This window comes from Neltuma alba, unplaced genomic scaffold (assembly GCF_004799145.2).
Source record: "Neltuma alba isolate B1F8T4 unplaced genomic scaffold, ASM479914v2 tig00010348_pilon, whole genome shotgun sequence".
In the NCBI taxonomy this organism is placed as follows: Eukaryota; Viridiplantae; Streptophyta; class Magnoliopsida; order Fabales; family Fabaceae; genus Neltuma; species Neltuma alba.
The window spans coordinates 170,085-188,492 of NW_021635258.1; the positions used below are offsets into that span (position 1 = coordinate 170,085).

At 33.6% G+C, this 18,408-nt stretch overlaps 1 protein-coding gene and 1 long non-coding RNA gene across 2 annotated transcripts in view; both read right to left on the bottom strand.

The window, feature by feature from the left end:
* Window positions 1-4,368: 4,368 nt before the first annotated feature.
* On the bottom strand, window positions 4,369-6,412 carry LOC114755924 (uncharacterized). Its single transcript, XR_003741373.1, has 3 exons — window positions 6,307-6,412; window positions 5,582-5,649; window positions 4,369-4,730 (listed from the first exon to the last, which is right to left on the bottom strand). It is a non-coding gene; the product is annotated as an uncharacterized LOC114755924 (long non-coding RNA).
* A 10,336-nt stretch (window positions 6,413-16,748) lies between these two features.
* LOC114755913 (putative receptor-like protein kinase At4g00960) overlaps window positions 16,749-18,408 on the bottom strand; it is a 43,100-nt gene continuing 41,440 nt past the window's right edge. Inside the window, exons 3-6 of the mRNA XM_028944809.1 lie at window positions 18,138-18,351; window positions 17,624-17,855; window positions 17,191-17,347; window positions 16,749-16,976 (exon numbers count right to left, since the gene is read on the bottom strand). Coding sequence (XP_028800642.1) covers window positions 16,749-16,976; window positions 17,191-17,347; window positions 17,624-17,855; window positions 18,138-18,261 — 741 coding nt within the window. The 5' untranslated portion in view covers window positions 18,262-18,351. The remainder of the gene's footprint in view (window positions 16,977-17,190; window positions 17,348-17,623; window positions 17,856-18,137; window positions 18,352-18,408) is intronic.

Genomic DNA, 18,408 nt, shown 5'->3' on the forward strand with positions numbered 1-18,408 from the left:
CGAAGGAATTTTAACTACATCCTAGAAAAGGTAAAGAAGAGGCTAGCTGGCTGGAAAATAAACTGTCTCAGTATGGCAGGGCGGGTTACGTTGGCTAAATCAGTTATAGGTGCTATCCCAATCTACCCTATGATGTGCACATTACTCCCAAAGGGGCTGCTGGACGAGGTGGAAAAACACCAGCGCAGCTTCATTTGGGGACATGATCCTGATAGGCGGAAAATGCACCTAGTAAGCTGGGAGCAGGTGTAAAGGCCAAGGATGAATGGAGGATTGGGAGTCTTAAGTCTAAGGGACATGAATGAAGCATGTCTATTAAAGCTAGCTTGGAAGCTGAGATGCGGGGAAAGAGGAATATGGTGTGATGTCTTGAAGCACAAATACAACAAAGGCAATGAGCTCTCTTCAATCCTTAAGGTTCCAAAGAACGCTTCCTTGTTATGGAAGGATATAGGCCTACTTTGGGACTACACAAACAAATTTTCTTGGAAAGGTATTGTCAACGGAAAATCAACATCCTTCTCGGAAGAGGAATGGGTACGAGAAGGTGTGCTGTTAAAAAACTTTCTAAAGCAAGGGATACCGAATGATGCAAAGAAATGGAAGGTTGCAGATGTCGTGGAGGAAGAAGGGTCATGGAAGTGGGATAAAATTCACAGTATCCTAAAAGAGGAAGCCTACAGACTGATTAGAGCGATCTTGCCTCCATCAAAAGAAGGCCAAGACCGACTATTGTGGAAGGGAGGAAAGGAGGGTGAATATACAGTTAAAGCGGGCTATAACGCAATAAGGGGAGAGAAGAATGGAGCACAGGAAGAGATATGGAAGAGGATCTGGAGGTGGAAGGGCCCTGAACGAATCCGCCATTTTCTATGGCTTGCGGCCCACGATCGGCTACATACGAATGCCCTAAGATGCGAAAGATGGGGAGCAAAGGGAACCTGTGAGGTGTGTGGTAAACTCGAGACAACATTGCATGTCTTGCATGACTGTACCCAGGCCAGACAAGTTTGGAATATGATATGTGGATCCAAACGAACGGATTTTTACCAAGAGATGCTCACTAGTTGGCTCAATTCCAACCTCGCAGAGAAGAAGGGAGAAGGAAGTATACCTTGGGCTATGACCTTTGGAATCACATGCTGGATCCTATGGAAGCAGAGGAATGAGAAAATCTTCCGAGGAAAGTCGTGTGATGTGTGGAATCTAGTCCGAAGATGTCGAAGCTTTGCTCATGAATGTGCAAAGGCGAAGGGAGTAATGAGCATCCACCTGCAAACCAAGGAAGCAGGGTCAAAAATGTGGCAACGGCCAAAAAATGGGTGGGTCAAGTTAAATACCGATGGCTCATGTAGCGGAGACCCTGGGGAAGCAGGGTGTGGAGGAGTGTTACGGGATGACCAAGGGCGATGGATTGGGGGCTTCGCAAGGAAGGTGGGTTTTTGCAGTGTGCTAGAAGCAGAAATGTGGGGGATTAAGGAAGGACTTGACATGGTTTGGCGTATGGGTTTCAGGAAAGTGGAGATAGAAACGGATTCTGAAATCCTGGCCAGAAATTTGAAAGGCAAGGAGAAACAAGGAACCTTTCAGAGCACTCTTATGAGACAAATTACAGATCTGCTAATGAACAGAAAGTGGGAGGTAAAGGTGAGATCGATCCCGAGGGCCGCTAATGGCTGTGCTGATCTGCTAGCGAAGATGAGTCGCGACTTAGAAGAAGACTTAGACATGTGGTTGCAGCCACCGTTGAAAGTACGAAACTTGTTTGAAAGTGAAAGTAAACTGGACAATGTGGTCGAAGCTGGAACTAGAGTAGGAGGAAGTTAGTTTGTTTTGGGCCTTGGGCCACGTTTGTAACAAAAAAAAAAAAATCTTCTTCTACCTTCTTAGATTGGTGTAAAGTAATTAATTTCTTTACAGCAACTACTTTTTATTCTTCAAAATACCCTATTTTGAAGATAAACAATGTCAATCATTGCTAAGACTTTCTCTTATTTTCTAACTCTATATGCAAGTATATATCCCCTTAGAGACATTCCTACATTAAAAATGACCTAGGATAAATATAAAATAATAAAATAGAGAGAAAAATAGGAGGATGAACTGATAATTTTCATTAACTGAATGTGCCTTTAAATAGGTAAATTACGTGCTAAATAATCAATAATAAAAATAATAACCCCACCTCCTAAAAATTAGTCATGACTCACAAAATGGGATAATGGCATCAAATTAATCCTAAATGCATGGGATGTGGACAGCAAAAATCATGCAACAAATAATCAATAATGGGAAAATAGGATAGTGGGAATAATGGGCAATCAGATGAAAAATTCAAAGAAATTAAAATAAATAAATTTCCAACAATCCCTCCCTTAAACTAATGCTTGCAAACATTTGGTTAAAGAGTATCAGGATTTAAGCTAAGCCCTCCCATGAACAAAATCATCCATAGAACACACTCCAAGCATCTTTCTAAGCTTTATGAACAGATCTTGCTTGAGTGGTTTAGTAAAAATGTCAACCACTTGATCTTCACTTTTGCAGAATACCAAATCAATAGTATCATTATTGCAAAGGTCAGGCAGAAAATGATATCTCACGTTGATATGCTCGCTTCTTCCATGCAATGTTGGATTTTTGGAAATTTTAATTGCTGAAACATTGTCGCAATAAAGAGTTGTTGGACCCTTTTTTTGATTCCGAATTGTTTCAAGCAATCTTCTTAGCCATATAGCTTGACAAGAACAAGCCGCTGCAGCAACAAATTCAGCTTTTGTAGTGACAAAGTAACAATTGGTTGTTTCTTTGAAGACCAAGAAATATCTCTATCACTCATCATAAAAACAAAGCCTGATGTACTTTTTCTGTCATCGAGGTCTCCAGCATAATCACTGTCAGAAAAGCCATGAAACTTTTCTTTTGGGTTAGCCTTAATATAAAAAATACCAAAATCAATGGTACCTTTCAAATAATGAAAAATCATTTTTGCAGATAACAGATGATTCTCAGTTGGATTTTCCATATAACGACTTATAAGACTAACACCATGCATGAAGAAAGGAGCATTAACTTTCTTTCCTCCATCATCTTTCACCAACTTTAAGCCACATTCTGCTGGAGTATGAACAGGATTGCAATCCCTCATTCTGAACCTGTCCAACATCTCAAGAACATAGAAATAAAAATCCCACTTGGTGATTGCATAGCTTTAATGCCAAGAAAATAATGCATTATGCCCAAATTTTGTTCTCCTTAAAGCATCAATCATGCCTATATCATTTCTAGTATAAATTAAATCATCAGCATAAAGAGACACAATAAGAATTTTTCCATCTTTTGCAAATTTTGTGAAGAGAGCATGTTCATAAGGGCATTTTTGAAAGCCTTCTTTAGAAAAATAGGCATTTATACAACTATACCAAGCTCGTGATGCTTGTTTTAGGTCATCCAAAGCCTTTTTCAATTATTATACCTTTTCTTCACTCCCTTTCTTCATATATCCAAGTGGCTGATCAACATAGTCAATGCCAAATTCATGCCTATAGCCTTTTACAACAAGGCGTGCTTTGTATTTGTCAACCCCATCATTTTTGTTTAGGTTTGTTTTGTAAATCCATTTGACTCCAATGGATTTCTACCCCTTCGGGAGCTCTATCAATTCCCATGTATTATTTTTCTCTATAGATTTGATCTCCTTATCCATGGCAATTTGCCACTTTTTTTTTTTTTAATCTTTATTAGCTTCTTCAAATGTGAGGGGATCACAATATGCAAACAAAGCAAGGTAAGCTATTGAATCATCATAAGATAAGTCATCTCTACATACATAATCCACCTTCCAAGATGGTCTCTTTTGAGCTCAACTAGCACAAGATTCTTCCACTATTATAGTGGTTAGTGCTTCTGCACTATTTGGAGAATGTTCAAGAGTAGCAATAGTGGTATTTTCTAGGTGTGGCACTTGCTCTTTTTTGTCTTCAATTTCATCATCACAATTAATTACAGAAGGCTGTTGCCTATTCCAATTCCAGGTACTATCTTCATCAAAAATAATATCCCTGCCAATCACAGTCTTGCTGATTAGCGAATTAAATAATTTATAAGCTTTAGATTGTTCACTTACACCCACAAAAACACATTTTTCACTTTTATCATCGAGCTTCTTTCTTTTCTCATCTGGAACATGAGCATAGGCAAGGCAACCAAAAATTCTAAAGTGGTCAATAGCTGGCTCTCTATCACACCCCAAATTTTTATTAAGTGCCTAGGGCAGAAGTATGAGAGATCTCACGCTCGCAAGCCTAAACATATGTAAATAATTGTATAACTAACGTTTTTAAGGTAATTATAAACAGAAGAATCTCATCGAATAAAACCTTCATCTGCTAGCACATAGCTATTATAATCCAAAATATAAAGCTACTCGTAGAAATTTTTTTTTCCTAAGAATCTCCACTATAAATCAAACTTCCCCAACAATTTTATAGCGGCCCGTACATTTTAGAGGTCTGCTCCCTAGCACCAATGTATATAATTACATTCCAAAATAGCCCAAAAGACTAGGACCTAACCCAAGATTACGTGGAGCATCAAACTAATAAAATAAAGACATACATGTACTCTTGTGGTTACATTAGCTAGCAATTGCTCAAAATAAATTTACATGATCTGGATCTTCAATAAGGCTCTTCACGGCTCAGCTGGCAATACAGGGTTTGGAGTGCTATCTGAGGCCAAAAACAATCTACTGGTGAATAACATCCCATTTATCAAATTTAAATGCATTACTAAAAGAAATTAATAAATAAATAAAAACTTTAAATTTGAGTATTAATATGGCAAAGTATTTAAAATTTATACAATGTACGACCATAAATTAAAAATGTCAAATATGTGATTAAACGCAATAATTCAATAAAAACGATTTTCATAATAAAACAACTTGTAATACAGAAAATATAAAACATTATATCACACGTAGGACATCAACAGAACGAAACAACAAGCGCGGCTTGAAGCCACGAATACTAGCTTGGACACACAGTTTGTGAGAGGCAAGTAACCAATCAAGCGTAGCCGAAGCCACGAAACAAGCGTAGCCGAAGCCACAAAACAAGCGCGGGAACTATGCCCACGAAATAATCAAGCGAGCTCAAATTTACCATGGCGCGCCAAGGACTAACAGTACTGCTGCTAGTAACCAGCGTTCTGTATTCAGTCCTTTCAAAATATGTACAAGCATGCATGGGATCATTCGCTGACATATAAATATATGGACATATATATTATTTCTAATAATAAAATCTTTTAAAGAAAATTTTGTAACAGATGATCCCCAGGATACAAATTTTCAAGTAACAATTTCAAAACTTCTATTCAAATTCCAAATATAACTATTAATTAAAAGAATAAAGTAACATGTTAAGACATTTAATAAGTAAAACAAAGTTGACAAGATTTTGAATATGATCACTTTGATAAAATGAAAAAAAATAAAGAAAAACTGAAAGTTTAATTGAGTCAATAGCAATAAAAGCTTACTCGTAATATTTATAATAATGGGATGCTATCCACTCACCTATTGTGCTCCCACCTTTAACTGGTTTTGATTTATAAAACCTTGAGATAAGTTCACTCCTCAATCCCCTAATAACCCAAAATCAAAACGTCAAAGCTCCACTTATATAAATCACAGACTTTCTCATTTATAAATTTATTGGCATCACATTCATACTTAGGATCAACATTTTAAATGCTTATCACCTTAGAATTAATGTTTTTTTTTAATTATTATTATTAATGATCTAACTTATACTCATACTTTTAAATCATTCATCAACAACCTCAACCAGCCTTAACAACCCAACCAAGAACATTAGAAACATCTACGGATTAGCAAGTAAGCTAGGAACATTTCATATAACTTATAACTCTACATAATCAATAGCACAACCCGTACTATCAAATTCAATTTCTCTAAGTACAAAGACAACTAGCTCTTACCTCCTTCAAACACTTCGTGAAGACCAATGATTGTATCCTAATTAATCCAAATAATATTTATTTTATTCTCCTCCGTCAGGATATCATAACAACACCTATCAACAATCTTTTGCTCATGGAGGCATTTTACCGAGCATCTTAAAGGCATTCAAAATTGGTTCGCAGGACTAACATTTAACCAATCTAAGAAAATTCCTCAAACATTTTTTTCCCCATTAACACTCATCATACGAATTAAAATAAACAGCACCACCCAATCACAAGCCTCAAATGATTCCTCCGATCAAGATTGTAAATTACCTTTCAACATATAGGGTCCCTCCTACCTTTTCTAAACAGGCCCAAGAATTCTCCTTTCTGAAATTAACTACATGTAACCGAGAGGGAAGAAGAAATATGGCTCAAAATGCCTTTAATCGTGCACCTTAGCATAACAGAATTATTTTTCCTTAAACAGGCATAACTCTTGACAGCAACAGAAAGAAAATGGAAATGAAGAGATACTGGAGGCGCCAAAAAATTTTACAACTCCTCCTTGTATTTTAGCCACGAAAATAGCTTAAGGAGGAAGAGAAAGAGAGCAACGAGCTGAAATATGAAGGAGGAAGAAACAGATATTAGTGTTGAATGGGGAAAGGAAGAAAAGAGAGAGAAGTAGGAAAGAAAAGAACCTTAAATGAAGGGGAAGACGGCAGTAGCGAACGTCGACGACGATGGAGTTGAATGGAGGTGAAGAGTGGCTGGGGTTTTCAGCTTTAAGTCGCGAAGCTTCTCCTAAATCTACTCCCTTTCTCGCTGAACAAAAAGAATGATGGCATTACTTATCTGATGCCACTTTAGTTTTAGTTTTTTTTTTAATATTTGAGGATCTTTTATAAAATAGGAGAAAAAGATTTTCCCTAAACAATTGGAGGATTCGAACCTGGGACCTTTAATGTTTTAGCACCATTTGCTGCCAGCCATCTCCCACCTCTTTGTTGTACTCAAGCTACAACAATTTATACAATTATTACTTAATTTATAATAAAAGTTTCAGGTTATTACACTCTCGTCTACTCCAAGCCTCTTGTGGAGTCATGTTTTGAACAGAAAAGGTAGGGCATCTATTCAATACATAAATACTCCAATTCACTGCTCCTGGCCAGAAATTCTTTGGAACTTTTCCCTTTGCTAGCAAGCTTCTCACCATGTTGAGGATGGCTCTATTCTTCCTCTTCGATACTCCATTTTGTTGTGATGTATAAATAGCTGTAAGCTCTCTTCGAATACTAATTTGCTCATAAAAATTTGCAAATTCTTTTGAGCAATATTCTCCACCATGATATATACGAAGAGTTTTAATCATCTTTCCTGCTTCCTTTTCAATTTGAGCTTTAAAGCTTTTAAATATATTAAAAGCTTTATTTTTCTCCTACAAAAAATAAACCCAAGTTTTTCTAGTAAAATCATCAATAAATGTGATAAAATATTTTTTTTGCCACCATTGGAAGTTGGTGTTATTGGCCCATAGATGTCAGAATGAAATTAGCTCCAAGACTTCTTTTGCTCTCCATGACTTTCCTCGAGGAAATTGGGAACATGGTTGTTTGCCAACAACATACTCTTCACAAACTTGGGAAGGAGCAAAAATTTGAGGAAGACCAGTGACCATATTTTTTTGATGAAGAGTTTTCGATCCACCAAAGTTCAAGTGGCTGTAACGGTAATGCCAAAGCCATGAAACATCTTTCTCATTAGCCAACAAGCAAGAATGAACACTCATTATCTTTCCAGGGAAAAACCTGTTTGAAGTCATTGGAATAACAGCAATAGCACCTCATGAAGGATCATATATCTCACAAGTCCTGTTCTGAAAAGTAATAGTATAACTTTTTTCTTGCAATTGACCACCACTCAACAAATTACTTTTCATATCAGAAACATAATAAACATCAGAGATGGTTTTATGAAATGTGACCTGTCTTACTTACACCTTAGGGTCAAATTCAAAATTAAAACAAAGGATTGTACTATAGGCACAACCTCGGGTCGTTTCACTTGTTGGAGCCTTAACTATTGATCCTAAGTTAACTAAATGCCATGAAAATGCAAATTGACTAGAGTAAAGTTGGGGCTTTTCATTAATACTATTAATTGAGATAAAATGCAATGTAAATATATTTTTGGATTTTTGAAAAATTACGATGGAATGGATGGGAAACAAGTATTGAAACAATTGATAAAACCTTTTGAAAATGGACCTTTAGCAATCATAGTTCAAAATGATTTTGGGGAGTAAAAATCACCAAGTTTTCTAAAGGAAAAACCTTAAAGAAACCTTCAAGTCTAGGATCTTAATCAATGGCCACCCATCTTATAAGATCCTATTAAGCTCACTTAGTGTGTGTATTAAGATTAATTAATGCACTTGGTTTAATGCAAGCCCAGATTAACTCAACAATCAAACAATACCATGCAAGAAAGAGAGTATCAAAAGAGTTGCATAGAAACATATATGTAACCACATATATTGAAGCTCAAATTCAACATTAACTAATCCAATACACAAGATAATCATCCAGAATTGATTACAACCATAATTAAAATAGTTCAGCCCCAATTTACAAATCCTAAAACCTAGAAATTCATAAATAAACAACTAGAACTATGGATGGAGCTAACTCCCCTTTAAAGCTCTTGGAACTTATGCCAATCAACCATCTTCAAGAGTTGAAGAACCCCTAGCCCTCCATAACTCCAAGCATTGCTCCAACCAGCAGCAACAGTTCAATCTCCATGGAAGAAGAGGTTATTGATGGATTAAAGGGAAAGATGATGGAATGTAATGAAGAATTGGTGGAAGGAGGAGATGAGAGGATGATTCAACCAAAGAAAGGCGAGGAGAGACCGAATGAGGCTTCCCTAGGTTGAAACTCAGCTATACTGGCTACTAGAGGTGGTTTTGGGTCGGGTTGAAGCTTAGGGATCCGAATTAGAATGCTGAAATCGCGACTTCTACAATTCAGACAAATCTGCTACGGCGGATGGTACTTTTTAGCCAAAACGCAAAGCTTCATTTACTCAGGGCCTCTAGTGTAATTTCTTGAATTTTGGGGCCCTTTTTTGCGATTAATTCGGTCTTTTACTACCTTTAATGTTGGGACTAAAGTGTGATTTCTAAATTTGCCCAAATTTCTCTCAAAGTACCTACATGGAAAATCATACATAATGTAGCATCAATTATCCTAGAAATCAATTAATAATAATTAATCTCCAATTATGACAATTTTGCCCCTATTATGCACTAATTTAAGGTAAGGCACTTTAATATAAATTAAGCACAATAAACAGTAAAAGAGCTACTAACTATGATGAAAACCCTTAAAATGATATGAAAGACAATGAAGAATTGGGTTCAATCATTTCAACAAAACCATTTTTAGTTTTTATTTTAATGTTGCCTTTTCCCAACACCTTAATAGTAGAACAATCACCAAAACTTACAGTGGAATTGAATCCTTCATCTAAAGAAGAAAATAAAGATTTTCTTCCACACATGTGGTTGCTGCAACCAGTGTCCACTTACCAAATATCTAAATGAGGTGTCTCGGTAACTTGGTATGCCATCAATAAGGTATCTTCAACCTTCTGTTCTCCAAAATTTGACTTCTTTCCTTTTTCCTTATTAAGCAGCCTAGCATAACACTCAAAACAATAATGGCCAAGTTTATGACATCTAAAGCACTCTACCTTAGATTTATAAAATTGCTGATCTCGTCCTTCACGTTTGCCTTGAAATTCATCCTCCTCCGCTTTGTCATCTTTATGGCCTCGGTCTCCTCTTTCTCTACTATGACCTCTTGCTCTACCTCAACCTTGACCTCTACCTCTACCCCTTCCTCTATAGTTTGAGGAATGAGTAGTGGTGGAAGCTTTTAAAACTTGTGGCTCTAATGTTGAATTGCGGTTTATTTTCTGCTCATGAACTAACAAGGAGCTCTATAATTAATAAGTAAGAGTGCACCTATATCTTTCGAATCTTCAATAGAGCAAATGACATAATTAAATTTGGAAGTTAATAAGCACAATATTTTTTTCAACAATAAAAACATCTTGTATTTTTTTGCCATATAAACGCATTTTGCTACATATCTCCAAAGTCCTGCCACAATAACTAATGATAGATTCACCATCCTTCATCTGTAGAGTTTCAAAATCTCTTCTCAAGACTTGAAGCTAGGCACGCTTCACTTTGGTAGTGTCCTAGTATTTTCTCTTCATGGAATCCCATATATCCTCGAAAGTATCTTTGTAGAGAATAGTTTTCAGGATGGGATGATTAATTGCTTGAAACAAATAGTTCTTTGCCTTTAAATCCTTTAGCTTCAATGCCTCAATTTCTGAGTTGTGCATTCGTTGGTGTTGCTACATCGTTCTCTAAAACTTGCCAATATTCTTTGGATCCTAAGAAGTTCTCCATTAGCAAGCTCAAATAATCATAATGACCATCAAAGTGAGGAATAGATGGCTGCACAAAATAAGAATTTGCAGAAGACATGTTGCTATAGCAAACAAAAAACTAATTAGATGAAAAAATATTACGGTCTCAAAACCAGGCTCTGATACTAGTGATGAATATAAAATAATAAAGTAGAGAGACAAACAGGAGAATGAACTGATAATTTTCATTAACTGAATGGGTGTAACATGTAACACCTCACATAATTATATCAATATACGTGATAAAATATTTTATTTAAAAGTCCATACATATTTCTAACACTTCAAATAAATCATAATTTCAAAACATTTCTAATATAACTTAACAAAATAAATTATTAAATTCTTATAGTCATGGCAAATAAAAATATAACACGGCATATGCTTGAGGAGCACAAAAGCCTTCACAACTCACTCCATTGGTGCCTTCCCTTGATTCCTACTAGATCCTTCGTCTGCAAATTGTTAATATAGGGGGTGAGATCAAACATCTCAGTAACTACTGAAATTCTAACTTATACAAGCAAACCATATATGATGAACCAAAAATCTATTTATATGTGTGCATATATGTATATATAAAAATCATGGATTTGATACATTCAACTTAATTTCATTTTTTATTCAACAATATACCAATATCATTTTTCCAATATATCAAAAATAATGCAATATGTTGTCTCTCTTATATCACCTTCCACCCTTATACTGCTGACTGGAGCCATAGACTAACACATAGTCCGATAGGAACTAATCCATTTTACTAAATTATTCCAAGCTCACCGATACTAGAGATATATCCAGCCAAAGATATAGAGCTCAAGCTTAGACTATGGCTCCCCTCCTTTGCAAATAAAATAAAGAGGTGTCATATGTCCCACAGCTCTATTGAATTCCTGGCCAAAGGAAAACATGGAAGAAGGGGCCTTGACAAGTGCCATCTACTGTGCACTGAGTGATGGCATGCCACGTGGTAATTTATATCCATACAAATCTCATTCTATCCTTAGCTCAACAATGCATATGTCATATGTAAATAATATTACATTATAAATACGTCCTCAAGTATATTGTTAAAAATAAGATAATAATAAAATTTCTGTACTATTTAACAGCAACTCATGCTAACTCCATAGATATCAATATATTTAAATACTGATCATAATTAATAGCAATAAATCTTAACAAAATCAAGTAACATATCAAAACATTTATTTGAAAAGTCATAATGTTATATTTCAGTAATATAAAAATTAGTAAATCCATAATATAATCATATATAATTCACATGTACAAGAAATTTTTTTAGAATTACCTGATACTCTAGCTTACAAATATTCACAAAGATTACTCCAAAATTCTCAAGAGTCTACAAAATTGCACATAAATATTTATTAATATAAGCTCAGAACTACTCCAGAACTACTCCAAAACTATTCTAAAATTCTAAGACTACCCTCTAAACCAAAATTACATAAATATATTAACTCTCCCAAATCTAGCCATTTGTAATAGATATAATACTATTTTGAAAAATATAATTTACATATAAGGCTATTTAAATTTAACAACTTAAGTAAATATATTTTTATTACCCAAAATATAAATATTTTATATTAAAATTCTCAATTATTTATTATAGTCTCCTTTAAAAAAATTTCTCAAACCAAACAACTTCTTTGAATTATAAACAAACTGTAACTTTATCTAATTTCACAAAATTCTCAATTTACAATTTTTCAAGCCTTCAAAAATGATTTTAGAAATATATCTTTAACTTTTTTAATATTTAAACCGATTAAAACCTCAATAATATATTAAATAACTCAAATAAATTATTTAACTTAAATTTAATTTTTCAACTAAAATCTTAATTTAAAATTCTCAAAACAGTCATTGAGTAAATATAAACTAATTAAAATTCTTTAATAAGTATATTTAAATTTCTACAGTCATACATTATCAAATCTCCATATTTACTCTATACCCAAATAGTAAAATTTTCTCTAAACATTATAATGATACTAATGATATAGAGCTATAAATATATAAGAATTATTTATAAAGAAAATTTGATAAAAAAAAAAGTATATTTGTGTACTTAAATGATTTTCAAATCTTTCCTTATCTTTCAGATAGCATGTACTTCCACTCTCTCTTAATTTTCCTTTCTTCCTCTTGGTCTCTCTTTCTCTCCCACTCTCTCTTGCTCTGGCTTAAAAGAAATAACCAGAATGATGATATATATAATACCCCCACATTTAATTTTCCGCTACCCATCTCCCATTTTCCACTTCCATCCGTACCTTCCCCCTTTCTTTTTCTTCCATCATTTACTACTCCTCCCCTAAATTCCTCTTTCATTTAATACACCTCCCAAAATTCTTCTCTTAGTTAATTGCCCCCAACTTTCCACTGATTTCGGTGGAAAGTTGTCTTGTTTTTTTTAATAACTTAACAACAAATCATTATTTTATTTAATTTAATAATTATTTATATATATATTTGTATGTTACATAACATCCTAATTTTTGAGGGCTTAGAGATTTAATGATAATCTAGAATACAAGAAGGATATATTATAATTTACGAGAAAGATGATATGTTATAAAATTAGTTTTATACATTAGTCTAATAAAAAGAAATCATTATTGGAATAAATGCTTTGATATGTCCATGTGAGTGTATATTAATTAGTAATTAGTCATGAATTAAATAATATTATGTGGAGTAAATGATAATTATAAAACTTTCAAATGAAAAAAAAAATTGAGATTTGATAAGGAGTTATTAACATATTATCTATATCTAATCAGATTGGATAAATCTCAAAACAATTAAATTTAAAAATTTAATTATATAAATTTAATAAAATGTAATTTAAATATTTATGTATATTTATTAACCTGAGGAACAAAAACCTACACTTGCACCTAATGTGTTCCCACTCCTCTCCAATCTCATGGTCGCCCCTTCTTCCTCATGCTTTCTTTTGTATCCTCTCATGATTTTCACAAGCCTTACCTTTGTTTCCATCAATCCCATATATCTGTGTGATATTAGCCACAATCCATCCATCTTTTTCTACCAATTTTTCCTTTCCTCTACTTTTTATTTTCTTCCTTCATTTAATATTGTCATGTTGGATTGTTGCCTCCATTAAGATCACACAAGTTAGAGTTTTCCTGTTGCAGGTATAGTGACTTTTGACAATCAATTATTTCATATATTATATATAGGGGATTGTTCTCAAATGAATATATATGTGTGTGTGTATTTCCAAGTTTTCGTATTTTATTTCTTCTTAAGGTTGATAGTTCACAGAAATATGTAGAGACTCTTTGTCCTTTACCCTCAATTATAACTTATTGTAAATAGTAATTATTTAAGGTTGTATTTTACATGAACATCGTTTTATTTTATTCTCTAGAATTAAGGAACATATGACCTTAACATATATTTCCTACTCATGGATATTACACACACATGGTGTAGATTTAAACTAAAAAGATTAATATTCGTCAAATCTTAGTTAGGAGAATTTAATGATATTTAATTTGGGTTCCTTAGAGCAGCTTCTAAGGCTCTAAGGTAGTTTTAGAGTAACCTTAAGGTACTCTTAGGATAGATTTTTAATAGTATGAGTTATGAATTAACATTTTGTATATGTGTGATTCTTGTAGATAGTCATTGAGAGGTCACATTATTGAGATTTGATGCTTGACTGCATGTGAGTTAAAGGAGAACAGGTAACTTGGGTTTTATTTTTATTTTTATATGTGTGCAAGCCTTGTGGGTGTGTTATGATTAAATGTATATCAATTTATATATATATATATAAATATATATATAACTCTATCTACTTAAGTGCAAGTAAATTGTCGAGGCTATGAAAAGATAAAAGGGTATGATTATATTATTTTATGCGTTATTTGGATCCTTTTGTTAAGCATTCTTATGTTAGAATTATATTTTTTAAAATATATGCTAATTTATTTTTTTCAACATGCTTGTATGTACTAGAATTGTTGCTTATGCATGACATGCATTGGTGGTTGAGCTAAGCAGTTTATGATACTTATCAATATGATATATAGTAACCACGTGGTTTGGCTTCACTATGTGCACAATGGTCGGTCTTTTTAGGGTCCCCTTCCTTAATACTTGCTTGGCTAGATTTGTAGAGGGGGAACATGGGACAATGACACCTCCTAGTTTAGTTCTTTAAGGAGGGGAGCCATAGTCTAAACTTGCGCTTTGCACCTTTGGCCGGGTACATCCTAAGTACTGTAGTAGCTTTGGTTGGTCCACTGTGTGGGCCAACCTACAAATAAGCCTATAGTTCCAATCAACAGAATAAAGTTAGATGGAGCCATAAGGGAGGAAGCATCTATTGCATGTAGACATGATATGTATATGCTTATCATGAACTTTAGTGACATTGTTTGTTGTTGATTATTTAAATTATTTCAATAATTGTACATAAGCTAGTTAATGATTATTTGTGTGTGATGGTTTGTACGTCCATGGTTAAACTCTGAGTTACTGAGACATTAGTGCTCGCTCCATTTATTTAACAATTTTCATGTGAATAGTCTCATAGGGATCAAGAGAAGGCACTAAATGAGTGTGCCTTAAAGGCTCTAATGTACTCGTTGAGTACATTATGCTATATTATATTTAATTACCATAACACTAGGGACAAATTCTTGAAAAAAAAATTGGTTTTCATTAATTTCTTATTTGAGGCTACTTTTTATATTAGTACTTGTAATTATAATTTGTATTGAAGTGAGACCCCTATGGCAAAGAGTATTGACATCTTGTATAGTTTGGGACGAAGTCCCTCAGTATTTGTGTGGTTTGATTAATTAAAAAATAAGTTTATTGGTTAATTGAATGATGTGTTACACCTTTAAATAGGTTAATTACATGATATATAAATAATAAAAATAATAACCCCACCTTTTAAAAATTAGCCATGACTCACAAAATGGGACAATGGAATCTAATTAATCCTAAATGCATGGGTGTGGGCAGCAAAAATCATGCAAAAAATAATCAATAACGAGAAAATGGGATAGCAGGAATAATGGGTACTCAGATGAATAATTCAAAAAAATTAAAATAAATTAATTTCCAACAGCCTATAGATCAAAATACTGAAAATCAAAATATATAGTTACCTTATATACAACACCAAATCCTCCCTCTCGAAATTTATTCTCTGCATTGAAATTTTTAGTAGCAGACTTCAACTCCCTATAACTAAAATTTAATTGGGCCTTCCAACTTACTTAGTCCATATATATGTCTTAGTTTATTATGGTTATTCTACATATTTAGGTTATTTTGCATACTTAATTACTCAAAAAATTTTAGAGACTCCCTAAAATGAATACAACTCAGATCGTGTACTATGTTACATTAATTTATTTATTTTTAGAGTAACCCATAGCGATAAATTAAGGGCTTTATTTTAATGACGTTCACTATAGCAGAGAATATAGAAAGCCCTAAAGCTACTTCAAAACAACCTTTAACTTACCCTTATACCTTACCAACCTCAAAAAACTTTTAATATACCTCAAGATCATATTAAATTCGAGCTTGATGACCCCTAAATCCTTGATTAAAAACCAAGAGTGTCACAACCTCTACTCCTAAATAATGAAATAAAAAAAGTAAGAAAAATAATGAAATTAATGTGGATAAATGTGGGGAAAATATTGAATAAGGGAAATAAAAAATATATGCAGGCCTAGATTTTAGACCAAAACACAGTTTTATCATTGATATCATACATGTATCCATCGTATAAAATAAAACGAATATCCCCCGGGGGCGGGCCCAGTCAAGCCAGTAGTGCTTGTTTTATTAACATGATAAAATGACAAAAGCAAACCATTATTTTTTCAATGTATAATTATATATGCACATGATAAAGTATAACTAATCAAATTAATTGGAACTATATTTGCTTACATATAGTATTATGCATTGTCCCTTCCCTTTGCCCCTAAAATATTTTATGTTCTACTTGTGACCTATCATAAGATGTCTTTAAAAATTAAAGAAACATGATTTTATTTGGTGACTTTTAGCATTCTAATCCCCCTTACAATTTTTCATATAAATTTAAAAAATATATCTCTTTATTTTAAATACATTCCAACAATCTTTCTGGTAGTACACAAGTGAGCACAACAATATTTGATGATGGAGAGGACAGAGTAAAGGTAAAAAGGTGTCTTCCATTGACCCTAACTGGTTACAATTAAGATAGGCATAGAGGGTCTCATATGCGATAAGCCATTGTTTTGGAGCAAGTCAATTACTTCAGACATTGTTGGCCTTAAATCAGCAAACGCTTGGGTGCAAAGCAAACCAATCTCTATGACTTTCTTTGCTTTTTGTGCTTCGGAGTCATTAAGGTCCAGGGCTTTATCTACCAACTCTAAGTGCATGCCGCTCTCATATAGTTTCCAAACCTAACAAGTGGGATTTAGACGAGATGGAATAAAACAAGTGGAAAAGACAAAGAAAAATTTCAGCTATTAATTTTTAATTAGAAACATTTATTAGTAGAGTTCTTCACACAAAAGAGGAACTTTTTTCAAAAGGTTAAGCTGAGTTGTTAAAAAAGTCCTACATCTAAATCTTTTCAAAATAACTCTTTTTAGATAATTATGGCACATTTCTCACCTTTGTTAGAAGGAATTCATCTTCAGCGTCACCATGATCCTTAAATGCTTTGCTTTTCTGACCCGAAATGATTTCAAGAAGTACAATACCATAACTGTAAATATCAGTCTTCTCTGATAATTGACCATGAATTGCATATTCTGGTGCTATGTATCCCCTAAAAAATACGTAGTATTTAGGAGCAAATAAATATTATGCAAACAAATCTCAAATAGAGGTGTGCAATGCAAATATTGGATCATTTTGACATACCTATGAATATTCTTTTTGCAAGTGCATGTTATGAGGAGAAAATTGGAAAAGTTAGCATTTGTAGGTGCACTTGAAGTGTTGTTATTTCTTAAGCATAGATTTTATCAAAAATGATAGACAACCTAATGTAATATAATGGAAAGCTAAGGAAATTATAGGAAAAGAATTTATTTTAACTTACAATGTTCCCACAAATTTTGTGCTGAGATGAGATTTGTCCTCAGGTAAAAGTCTTGCCAATCCAAAATCAGCAATTCTAGGTTGTAAATCATCGTCTAACAAAATGTTGTTAGTTTTTATATCTCTGTGTATGATGCAGACTTGAAATTGCTCATGGAGATAAGTCAAGCCCCTTGCTATTCCCAAAATTATAGCATATCGCTGCTCCCAGTTGAGAAAACCTTTCCTTTCACCTGTTTGTCAAGTTTTCAAAATTGAAATACATGACAGAAAAAGAAGAAGAGCGAAACAAAAATGATTCTCGAAATATTACCACAGGGAATTGATGTGCGTGTATGTGTGCATTAAGTGATATATTAAAGCGATGACATAAGAGGAATGACCTGTGTGTTGAGTAAACGATATATTGTCTTAAGAACATGTTCATGAGTCATAATGCTACTAATTAATTAAGAAGCATAGCAAATAAATGCTTAATGAACTACATATAAGTTTTGTCGGTTGATGCAAGATACCAAATAAGAATCTGTCCAAACTATTGTTCTTCATGTATTCATATACAAGGATTCTGTCACGGCCCTTACTACACCATCCCAAAAGTTGAATAAGATTCGGATGATGAGCATCACTGATAAGCATCACTTCACTCAAAAAATCTTCCTCTATCTTCTTGGAGCGTAGTAAATTTAACTTCTTGACTGCAACTACTTTCCCATCCCTTAGAGTGCCCTATTCATGATGATTTAAAATTTCAATCAGGAAATTGTTATATAAGTTTTTCCTCTG